Here is a 13,097-nt window from a genome sequence, read left to right on the forward strand (position 1 = left end):
CACACACACTGCAACTGGTGTGTGTGTATGTGTGTGTGTGTGTGTGTGTGTGTGTACAGCAATTACAAATATTATGATTCTTCCCACTTCATAGTCTCACACTTTCAACTGACAACTGGAAAGAAATGCCATATAATTCATTAATTTCTATAACATTTCATAACATAATATGAAAATTCATTGCTGATTTCTAGAGTATACAGCCTATAGCACGGTGAACTTGAATGGCTTCAGCTCTATCCAGTTAGTGTGATTTAAGCCACAGGTTGACATTCTCCCCTCCTTAGTGGCTCTTTTTCCCTACAAGGTATCTCTTCTTTTCTTGCTTCCCTGGCCTCCCTGTTTAGTGTTTCGTGTTTGTCCTTTTGTGTTAAACTTTGGAATTATCAAACTAGTTGTTGCCAGTATCTGGGGACTCATGGCCTATGTGTTCCCAGCTAATAAAGCAAATTCAAGAGAAAATAATCCTCAGCATTGCATTTCAGAACTATGTGGGCTTCCTTTGTTCCACAAGTTCAGTGTTGGTGATTCTTATCAGATACCTAATTTTCTCATATCCTAGTAAGATGATTTATTCGCCGCCCTGGGGAAAAAATTCAACCCCTTTATCTGTTTTGTATTTTCAACATTGTAATTAATAAATATTTACTAAGAAGCAGCATGATGTAGGTGAAATATCTCAACAGTAGAAATAAATGTATCTTAATCCATTGTGCCCTCTAAGACGCAAAATCCTCACCTATGACATGGAGATGGTACTGTTTTTCTTCTTAAAGCATGTTTTGTGGCATTATTATATCAAATTAAGTATATGAGAATTGTCTTTGGAAATCGTAAAGCTCAATCAGAAATTATTATGATTTGAAGAACTTGGTATTTTAGGAGAATTGTAGAACCTGCTTATATTTCCTTCATTTTTCTATAAAAGCTTTCATTTTAAAGGTTGGCTGAACAGGTACTTTTGATGCTTTTTATTCATTTCTATTTATATAAATAAGTGTTTTTGATTGGGTATGTTTTTCTTAAGAAAAGTTTACAACACATATGCTTAATATAAGTGTTGGATATAAAGATCTGATTTAAAACAAGGTTGAAAGAGAAAAAAGTTGAAAAATCTTCTATATTCCTGTAGATATAGGTGTAAAGAGAGAAACATATGGAATTGTAAGAATGTTATTAAAATATAATTCAAAGAGTTATGTGTAGGAAAAACATGATGAAAACAAGTGAATTTTTATTCATAGACTCCAGCAGAGTGAAAATCACAAATTTGTAAATTTTTTTCAATATGTCATTTTGTATTCAGTTACTCAAGACAGAATGGGCTGAGAAGTACAAGGAAATGAAAGAAAATATTGATAAAGGAAAATAAAGCAACGAGACTGGACTTTGGTAGGATACAGCAAGACACAAAATCGATATATTAGTATCTAACTGTATAAACTAAAATACCTATTTTTTTTCACAGTAAATTCTATTCTTGTTTTGGCTAACAATTCTGTTGGAGTAAATTAAAACTGATTATATCACTTTTAGTTGGCTATAAAGGAGCTAAATATTTTCCATAGCATTGATTCCACTTAGGAGTATCTTTCTTGCATCTTCCCTCACCTCCATTCCCGTGATAATCACCACTATTAAAACCGTCATTACTAAGAACACAGGTTTTTGTTGTCTATTTCTAGATTCTTGAAGTCTCTTAATTACAAAGTAATTTCTTAAGTTATACCTCCCTTCATCTTTCCTCTATTTTGGCATATGTAATATCTAACAAATCTAGACCAGGTAGGCTATCCACACCAGGTCATATCCTAGTCCCAACCCAATGCTTTATAAAACATTAGTTTGGCCAGGCACAGTGGTTCATGTCCGTAATCCCATCACTTTGAGAGGCCAAGACGGGCAGATCACGATATCGGGAGTTCAAGACCAGCCTAACCAACATGGTGAAACCCTGTCTCTACTAAAAATATAAAAATTAGCTGGGCATGGTGACGGGCACCAGTAATCTCAGCTACTCAGGAGGCCGAGGCAGGAGAATCACTTGAACGTGGTAGGCGAAGTTTGCAGTGAACTGAGATCACGCCACTGCACTCCAGCCTGGGAGACACAGCAAGACTCCGTCTCAAAAAAAAAAAAAAAAAAAAAAAAAAAAAAAAAAAAAAAAAAGACAACAGGTTATAATAATGAAATAAGGTTAAAAAATAGAATAGTCACTAAGACTGATAACTTATAGAAATAATTTATCTGAACAAACTAAATAATCTTTTAAAAAATTGTGGTTACCCTGCTGTTGTTAGGCCACATTTCCCTCTTTGATTTCCTTTTAGAACTGTATTGGTTTGAGAACTGGTATATTAGGGATTTAGAGCTCAGGCTGTAGACTCAGGCTGGCACTAGAACCTGCTGTACCACTAACTATACAAACTCTTATCAAGATACTCAACTGCAGCATCATATTCTCTTAAAAGGAATGCAAAGAGATAATGTATGCAAAACCTTTAGCATAGTAGTTGTCTTATACCGATAAGTAAATATTAATCATCACTAATTCTCACCTTAGCTCTCCTTTAATTAGATATATTCATATCCAAACCCATGTATAATAGAGCGGTGGCCCTCAGACTACATGTGGTGAAGGAGAGAACTTTTTTTTAATTGCCGATCTTTTTAAAAAAGATAATACCATAAAATACAATAAAATCCAATTAATAGGAAATGTAAAAATAAACAAAATATAAGCCCAGAGATTTTACTGTTATATTCAACAAATATTTTTAAAAACACTGTTAAATTTCTGTAGAAGTTTATAGATGTTTTCACACATTTCTGTACTTGCTTTACTGCAGAGGTGAAATAAAACTTGGAGACAGGCGCTTGTTCCTGGATCATACTTTAGGTAGTTCTACTATGGAGAGTGTATATTTTACTATTTTTCTTTTGAATAAGATAAACCTATTTGTAAAATATTCAAATGTTCATTGATGTGGTTATGTATAGACATAAATATATATACTCGTAACAATATACACACACACATATATATTTGGCTTAATATGATATTTGCATTACAACAAAGGTATGAACCACTAACTGAGTCTGAAATGTCCTTAAAATGCAGAATGAGGTGAAGCTGACCATCTGCTTTTGAGACATCACTAATCTCTACTTTGATGCCTGAGTATTTGCCAAAGAAAGAAATATTTTGCATATTGCCATGTACATTTGTTTTCTGGTGACATTATTTACTCAAATAATCCAGAAATGTGTAAAAATCTAGTGGTACCACTTTCTCTTGTTACATACGTACAGTTTTATTTCACTCACATAAAGGAGTATCAGTGTTACATTTTTCTATTAGGCAATGTTCTATACAGTTAGTCGATTACCCTACACACGTCTGAGAAGTACCTGTGAGAAGCTGATGTGTGACAAAACACGTGATCTTAGAGCTCAATTTTTACTCACAGCACCACCCACTCTGATACCCTCATCCCATTCTAGCCTTTTCTAGGGACTTTATAACAACATTGAGCTTTGTTTTTCTAGGGGGGTAATTGGCAATCCAGAAAAGCCAACCCAATTTCTATTTTGCTCGCTGTTTCTTTAATTGATGAGTGAGGCTGAGAAGGTGGATACAGGTTGCGTGAAGTGGAAAGACTGATTTTGAGTGTCCATAAATTTTTTGGTTCTTTAACAAAAACTTTTAGAAATCTGATTTTTTCTTTACCTTTTTGCTCCTTTTAATTGTATTTGTTGCTTCTTAGAGATTCGTCACCTCTGCTAGGGTGATAGGTTATATAATTCCTTGCTGCTTTCATCTACATATTTTTTAATCTGTAGGTATAGAGGTAGATAAAAATCAGCAGTATAAAATACATATTTTCTGTGTTTAGTTGAATGGGTGATTCAGTGAAACAGGTAAATATCTGTATCAGTTATCAATTGCCTTAAGGATACTGTATAATGAACCACCACAAAACCTGATATAAAACAATAAGTGTATGTATATTACTCGTGAAACTAAGACGAAGTGGGGCTTGGCTAGGTAGCTCTGTAGACCTCAGCAGGACTAGATCACCTCTGTGAATAGGTTATTTTTCACGGAATCTACCTGGCTCTGCTCCCATCTCCCTCCTCCAGCCAGGGTAGCCTAGGCAGGTTCTCAGGACAGTGAGGAGGCCCAGAGAGAGGGCCAACCCAGCTTTACAAGCACTTGTGAAGTCTCTACTTTCTTTATTATTATTATACTTCAAGTTATGGGATACATATGCAGATTGTGCAGGTGCGTTATATAGGTATACACGTGCCATGGTGCTTTATCTTGGTTCTTAGTGAGAGAATGCTGCAAATAGCATGGCAAAGGTCATTGGTTGGGAGGAGGAGGAGGAAGAATGAGGACCATTTTTGCAATTGATCATGTATCTTACAAAGTAAATTCTTTCAGTTTAACAATATGATAAATGAGTAGGAATTGTTAAATAATTATATTTATCTTGATGAAAGTAATGTAATTGGACAAGTTCCTTAAACCTTCTGTGCCTCAGTATTTTCATTTCTAAAATGGGGATAATAATAATGTCATCCCATAGGATTATAGTGAGGTTTAAATTAGTTGACTGTGTAGTGTTTAGAGCAGTGCTCAGTATAGAAATATGCATAATTTAAATGTTAACTGTAGTTGTTATCATTATTATTAATCGAGGTAATCACAGTTAATACTGACAAATGTGTAAAATGATATATGGTTGTCTCATTACTTTCTTGAGCGTATATATTTTGTGAATTTTTGGCTAATATTTATAGCACTGGTACCATCTGTTCAACTTAACAAGGATTATTATTTTAGGAGTTTATACATGTCTATATTCCAGAGAAAAATATTTTACATTATAGAACCAGTTGGGACATATTTTTATTTATAATCTTAAAATGTCTTACTTGTAGACATACTGTAAATACTGCAGATTTTTCTTTGAATTTTCTTGCTTTTATAAGTTTTGTACTAATGTTAAGAAATGATAGCAAACTTATGAGTAATGTCAGTTTAATTGGTGTTTCTTAAAGTGTTGTGATCATTAATTGATTTGTACTATGTAGTAATGAGAATATATGCCAATGTATCCCAATTTTTAATGTGCATATGGTCACCTGAGACCTTGTTAAAAATGCAGATTTTTATTCTGTGGGTCTGACGTGGGCCTGGGATTCTGCATTTCTAACAAGCTTCCAGGTGATGAAGTTGCTACTGGTTCCTGAATACCACATTTTAATTGTATGTGCACGTGCACACCCATGCGCACATACACACACACACAGAGACAGCTCCTTATGTATATATAAAAAATTATGTACATGTATATATCATACATATTTTAAAATATGTAATACATATTTATACTGAATAAGTGAAATATTAATCATTTGATATTTCATTATTAAAATAAATGTTATAAAACATAATATATAATGAATCAAAGTAACATATAATGTTTAATTGATTGCATCTAATGATGCATTAATCTCTAAATGTTGAGAAATATCTTTACTGACAAAAAAACCTTTAATTTACAATTTTGTTTCCCTGGAAACTACTAAAGTAACAGCATTTGGCCCTATAAATATAAGATGCTGTTGAGACTGCTTTATTGGTAGAAATATACTTAAATTCCCTGGTCCTGTAATCAGGATAAAAGTTGTCTCTTAAACTCATGTATAATAATTATTACACACACAACCAACTTACTCATTTTTTTTCTTCTATGGCCATTAGTCACAGCCCAATATTATAAATTTTTTATTATATGCAACTTTATATAAATAAAGTACATTAATCAACTTAATTATCTGCTTTTGAGTGTTAACTGCAAATATGTTGTTTCAACTTCAGGACTGCAAAATCTTTCTAAAAGGTATTCTTTTTTTAATAAGTAATCTTTTTTTTTTTTTTTTTTTGAGACGGAGTTTCGCTCTTGTTACCCAGGCTGGAGTGCAATGGCGCGATCTCGGCTCACCGCAACCTCCGCCTCCTGGGTTCAGGCAATTCTCCTACCTCAGCCTCCTGAGTAGCTGGGATTACAGGCACGCGCCACCATGCCCAGCTAATTTTTTGTATTTTAGTAGAGATGGAGTTTCACCATGTTGACCTGGATGGTCTCGATCTCTTGACCTCGTGATCTACCCGCCTCGGCCTCCCAATGTGCTGGGATTACAGGCTTGAGCCACCGCGCCCGGCTAATAAGTAATCTTAAGAGTGCTCTGCATTTTTTTTAACGAAATGGGTAGTGTCAGAACAGTAGCATTAAAGAATACAATTGATTTTAAAACTGTAAAAGATGAAAGAGATTGGGGTAAAGATGAAAGAGATTGGGGTAAATCTCTGCTGACCTTAAGATAAACTAGAGACAAAATCCTCAAAAAATAGAAAAGGGAAAAAAAAATGAGAATTCAGATTAAGTGGATCTGAACATTGGAATTCTCATCCAAAGGTATGTCCAATTAAGTTGGAATCTATTAAGAATATTTAAATAACAGCTTGTTCGTGATAACAATCAACATTTGAGTTGCACTTTCAAACTCAATTTATAGTTGTAGATATAACTAGAGATTACAACTTAATCTATAGTTCACAAATTATTTTTCACCTCTCTTATTTGACATTTGTAAGAAACCTTTGTTATTTAATGTTATACTCAAAGTACTTGGACGTTGAGACCTCCCTTTTTTCAGTTTAAGCCACCTCTGAGGCTTAAAGTTGTCTTTAGCTTTACTGCCAAAAAATCTACTGCCAAAAATTTAATCTACTGCCAAAAATTTACAATTTTTCTAAGGAGTCCAGGATAAGGATTGTTATTGAGGTGTTAATGAGAGGGGACTGAATTTTTGGATGACTCTGGAATATAGAGGTTAGCAAAATATTAGTAGCTATTATTTATCATGTATTTATCATATACTGTTTGTTTCTCTGTCTAATATCATTTCTCTGTTTTGTCTTTTTATTTTGGAATTGTCTAGTACTCTAAAAAAATATTGTAAATGTGTTCAGAATGTACATTTTATAGTTTTTCCTTAAATGATGTCGGTGGGCAAACTTGAAGACATTCTCAAAAACGTAATTTTCATTTAGTCTTAGATAACACCAAGGTGACACAGTAATTAAGTGGAATTGGTGGGCTAATTCCTAATGGAAGCCTGGGCTCATAACAGAACATAAAGACTTTTCCAAAGATGAAATGCTGGTGAAGCTTCTTCAAGTCGTTTATGTTTGTATATGTGAAAATAGGTACAATCCAAGTTTAACTCAGGAATACTCAGCTCCTTAGGAATTTGATATTGGGTTAATAACTCTTCCCTCAATTACGTAGGTTGGAAAGTCCTCAATTTTTACCTTAGATCAGGATTGGCAAACTTTTGGCAAAGGACCATGTAGTAAACATTTTAGGTTTTGTGAGCCATAAGATCTTCTTGACCACTCAGCTCTGAAATTTGTAGTGTAAATGCAGACACAGACAATATGTAAACAAATGAAAGTGTCTGATTTCTAAAGAAATCTTATTTACAAAAACAAGTGGAAGCTGTGGTTCTCCTGAGAGCCAGTTTGCCAGACCACTGGGTTAGATTCTCTAGGTCACTTTCAATTCTGAGGTTAGGGTTTTGCCAAATTATCTGAGTTATTCATTCTTCATGAGTTATGGAAGGAGAGCTCCTTTCATCCTGAAAGCGGAACTCTCTCTTTGTACATGCAAATGGCCTATCAGGGTATTTTCCTAAACAAAGGCATTTCCCTCAGAAGAGGAATTCTGCTGCTACTGTTAAGATAATAAGTACACCACAGATGGTGCTTTCATTTCAAAAACAACCACAACATAAAAAAGATATAACATTTCTGTTTAATTATTGCATTTTTCTCTCCTATGACTTGATGATTTAGTTCGGCAGTGGTGCAAATTAATATTCAAGCTTCTGCTGGAACTCATCTGTTGTTGATTTTGTTGTTGTGATGGTGATGATTCTAAACATAGGCAGGAGGCAAGATGAGAAAAAGATACGTCAAACTCCTCATCGATCTCCTTTTGGCAGATTCAGAGAGTTTATATTTAAGCCTACATTTAAATAAGCATTTTCATATTATCACTGCCAGTTTTAGAGTGTTTCACTGGCACAATCATCATATTAGCCAATTGTATAGAAACTATCAATTAGACTAGGACTGCTCTGATAAGCAAAGTAGGGCTCCCCTTTCTTTGGTTCTTTTCTTGCTGCTCTACATGAGAGGTCTCATACTGAAGGCTCGCAGGCTTCTTCGTGGCCCCTGGACCCACTCAGTGTTGAAAAACAAAAACTAAGAAATAGTTGCCAATGTTTAAATGCGATTTTAAGTAGGAACTTAGATTTCTTACTTCCTTCGAAAATCAGATCTTCTAAAGATCTAAGGTTTTTATTTTCACAGAACAATGTGAGGAACAGCTGCTTTAAAAAAAAAAAAAATTGTTGTTTCTACCACCGTCTTCATCTCCCCACCATGGAGCCTGTGTCAGAGGCCATTTATCCTCATTACGCTGCCATGATCATGCCAGCTCGCTTCACTCTTGTACCTACCTGGTCATTAGAGGCATTTGAGTTTGTGGCCCGTGCTGTGCACATCATCCCTAGAGATCTCATCAATTACCATTATTTCCACCTATTGGACTTTAAGTAGTTCTACCTACTGGACGTTTTCAATGCAATGTCTTCCTAAAGCATACTGCACGAAGTGTGACTGTACAATTACTCTCAAGAGCGTTTTTGTTTATGTTGGTTAATGTCACTTTTTTAGGTCGTTTATAATGAAGTCCATGCTAGGAAACTTTTCATTTTTAAAAAGGAAAATATTGTTTTTCCTGAATAACTGTTACACAGGCTTTCTCTTTGTGTCCTGGCTACCAGAAAGTTCAGAACTCAGTGCGTCATAATCCTGGTAGTATGTCTCCCCTTATTTTGTGTGTTCTTGTTCTCTATAATATTAATGCTAACTGTTAAAGTGAACACACACATACTCATGTTCTACAAACAACTCTTGGGTTCATTTTGTGAGCGACGAGGCTTGAAAACATCAGTATAGACATGTTCTTAACTTTTCAAAACCATCCTCCACACTGACAATCCGATTTGTATTTATAAAATACAAATCAGGCCACATTATTATTCCCTTGCATATTCAAGGATTCAGCATGTCATTGTCTCATTTATAAGAGATCTAATTTGTTTATTAGAGTGTCCAAGACCCTTCATTACATTTCTCCAACCTATGTTCCTCCCATCCAGAACATTCTCTCCTTCGGTCCCACAAAGCTGGTATCTCAGTAATGAATTACTCCTAGTTCTCCAAATGTACCAGGGTATTTCCTACCTCTTGTCTTTCACAATACCATTGATTCCCTCTATAATCACTCCAGTATTTTATAGGTAAGTCACTCAAAACAAATATTACATTGTTCTGTCATTTTAAAATGAAATGAACTACTCTTATTTATCTTGTATTTCGTGCTGTACCCAACATTTTGTGTAAAACTGTATTTATTATGTAGCTAGCTTTTGATATGGTGAGATTTTCACAAAATTGAAATAACTGATCAGGATGTATTTATGACTATAAATAATATGGAAACTTTTAAAGAATAATTATTGAGTGCCGACTGTATGCCGTTATCTTCTAAATATGTAATATGTATTTATTCACTCAATCATCCCAGCTACCTTACACTGCCCTGTGATTTTTGTTCTCATTTTAGAGATAAGGAAACTGAAGCTCAGAGGGATTAAGTAATTTTTCCAGTAACACACAGCTAGTAAGGAGTGGGATCAGGGTTGAATCCTAAGGTCTACTCCACAGGTGATGTTTATCTGCTCCATTACTTTCCATTTACATGTTGAAAGTGTATCACTTATGACACCAAATAACAACTACCCTCAACTTCCATTAGTTCTATCAGTTCTACAGGAAATGCTGGGGTTGAGACTTCAATATTGGAGGAAGAAATTAAGTTCTCAAAAAATCTTGAGAAAATGTATTAGACAGTAACATCTTTGAATGTAATGTGCATGTGTGTGTACATTATTTAGCCAGAAATCAGAAGGCTGAAAATGTACCGGTCTCCACTCTCACAAGCAACTGAAGGCAATAGTTCTCAGTTGTGGAAAATAGAATCACTTCTCTGTGAAGTCACAGGCACAACTCACAGACTGGTGCTGTGGAATTGACTTCCTTAGAGTCCCTACGATGCAAACACTTCATGAAAAGATGTAGTGTCAGAAGTCCTTAAGGTATCCACCAAGAATAAGTGACAACCTTAACATCAAGCATTTCTTCTCTTTCATATTCAACATAGTGAATTCAGAATGGAAACAACACATCCCTAAGCTGCTGATGGTGTTGCAAGCACCATTCACCGTGTTTTGAACATTATAGCAGTGATGATCAGAAGACAATGAGAGTTAGAGTATCTTGTGGACCTACATTTCTGTAGCTGGAGGCCCTGGTGTCTGTAACAAAATGATGAGCATCAGTGAGCCAGGTCCTGGGCACAGAGACACTTGAAGACCAGAAAGTGGTGGCAGGTTTCTCTGACTTCCACTAAGTGACCCACTAGTTCAGCCCTTACTACATCACTCATAGCTGATTTTGACACAGGTTTTTAACTAGTAAACAATATGCTTAGATGCCCTGGCCTATCTCAGTAAAACGACAAGTGAAATGCCAGAGTCTTATCCTTTTGTTTTAGAAAGTATAGTTTCAACCAATATATTTGTTAGTTTCTTGGAGAAAAGCTAGATTCATAGCATTCCATTTTGTTTTAATCAACATGAATGTGTGGACATGTACTGTTTTCTCAGTCTTTTTTTTCTGGCTCTTGGTCTGGACGTTGACTCAGTGAGACTCATTTATTAGTGAGAAAACTAATAGGAAGATATTTGGAGATGCAGAACTCAGTAGAAAGCCAGAGCATTTATTTGGATGGGATCTTATTCTAATAGGAGGTAACATTATCAAGAAGAAATAAAGATCTATATAAGTTGCTCCAGGAGGGGCTAAGCCTGTTATTTGGCTATTGCGATTTCATCAAATTGATCATTGTAACTGTCATCTTTGTCTTGAAAAGCATCTGCCACTAACAAAGCCTGTTCCCCATGGAAAACTATTAGCTCTCAGTGAATTAGTTAAAATTATGTAGCACACTGAACAAATTGACTCTGGCATAAGACAGCATTTGATCATTCACACTTTGATGGGAAATATTGAAAGGAAACTTCTTCTACATACAATTAGGTCACATGAAGTCAAGTTAGCACGAAGTCAAGTCTTTAATGTTTTTATTTTTTTTTTTAATCCCCTAAGGAGTATTTTCTTAGAAGAGAAACGAAGGTTATTTATTTTCTGCAATAATAAAATCTGTTTAAAATGAAAACTTTGTAGCTAGTTTTTAGTACAGTGATATTGTTAAAAAGATCAAGGACAATAAGGCTCTATTTTTCATCTATATTTTATATACATATAGAATAGCACAATGCTGAACCTATTTAAAACTAGCTAAGTGTCTTTCATGGTCTATAACCAGACAGGTTGAATTTAAAAATTGAGTAAAGGGCTATCAAAAATGCATATGTAGGTTACACCCTTGCCAATTTTTTATTAATTTGGCATGGCATTATATTCATTATTACTCATCCCAAAGTAAGAAGTATACAAAAATCATCTATGAATATTTCTGCCATTAATGTTATAAAGTTTTAAGCTTTATGCTGCTTATCAATTAATATAGACCATGACATTAAACATAATGGTTTTTAACACACTATATAATTTCCAAAAATGCTGGTTGGTTTTTCAGTTGGAGCAGCTTTTTCTGTTTACCTTCAAGAGTTCCAGTGGGGCTCCAAACCTTGAAAACAGATTTGGGGTTCCACTGAATTACTTTCAGCTCCTGTCACTATGACCAGCTATTGTAACACCTGGCCTCAGCTGCTTATGCAACAATAGCTCTAGTGGCTGGCATGCGAGCCAGCTGATTGTCATGGTTGTACTTTGAGATTTCAGTTTTTTCCTTTCTAAGTAAAATGTATCACCCTATGATCTCAGTGATCCAAACAGCCACTGGCAACTGTTAGAGTATCATATCTCAGTTCCTACAGAAACATGTAAAATGGATCATAAAATATTTGCAATGTATATTTTGTTTATTGTTACTGCCTGATGCTACTTTAATATTTCCTTTCTGATTATACTCTGGTTGAACTGTCTTCTGTTTAAGAGTAATCTTTAGTTTGCTTATGTCTTCTGTTTTCTTATGATAGACTTTTGCCTCTATATATTCTCAATGGTAGCAGATTCTTCTCAATTTGTTGTATATATTTTTAAAAATGTATAGACGATTATTGTGTGCAGGAAGTGGTATATCCAATCATCCATGCCAAAGGACTTTTTCGCCATGCTGGAAAAGTTTCTAGAGAATGAATTGAATGGATAGTGAAGATCAAGTTCCTTCCTCTAACTTTTGTTTCCTTTTCTCTCCACAGGAACTTTTTACACCTGAATGCAAGTTTAAAGAATCTGTTTTTGAAAATTATTATGTAATCTACTCATCCATGCTGTACAGACAACAGGAATCTGGTAGAGCCTGGTTTTTGGGATTAAATAAGGAAGGGCAAGCTATGAAAGGAAACAGAGTAAAGAAAACCAAACCAGCAGCTCATTTTCTACCCAAGCCATTGGAAGGTTAGTATTATGTGTGCGTCATTGTTACATAGACTTATTACACATTTTATTTTTCAAATTGATAGATCTACCATGGCTATAAAAAACCCTCAAGAAGTGCTGGAAATGCCATTTATTTTGATCTGGGTGATAGTTACACAGATGCCTACTTAAGTAATTCATTTAGAATTTATGCCCCTATATACTTTATCGCATTTTGTGTATGTATGTGTACCAGGAAAAACTTCTCTGCCACTTCCAATGTCTCAAATCCTCACTGCTACAACCACTCTAACCATTAGATAATTTAATTAATTTAAAACAATTTTGAATCTGTAATGATACAAATCTATGATGATAAGTATAT

At 34.7% G+C, this 13,097-nt stretch overlaps 1 protein-coding gene across 3 annotated transcripts in view; it reads left to right on the forward strand.

Moving 5' to 3' along the window:
- The window catches only part of FGF14 (fibroblast growth factor 14), a 675,796-nt gene that overhangs the window by 657,381 nt on the left and 5,318 nt on the right, over positions 1–13,097 (forward strand). For all 3 annotated transcript variants that reach the window (XM_074387467.1, XM_003928230.4, XM_074387468.1), the window contains exon 4: positions 12,553–12,751. In XM_074387467.1, the coding sequence (XP_074243568.1) occupies positions 12,553–12,751 (199 nt within the window). The remainder of the gene's footprint in view (positions 1–12,552; positions 12,752–13,097) is intronic.

Source organism: Saimiri boliviensis, chromosome 16 (assembly GCF_048565385.1).
Source record: "Saimiri boliviensis isolate mSaiBol1 chromosome 16, mSaiBol1.pri, whole genome shotgun sequence".
Taxonomy (NCBI): domain Eukaryota; kingdom Metazoa; phylum Chordata; class Mammalia; order Primates; family Cebidae; genus Saimiri; species Saimiri boliviensis.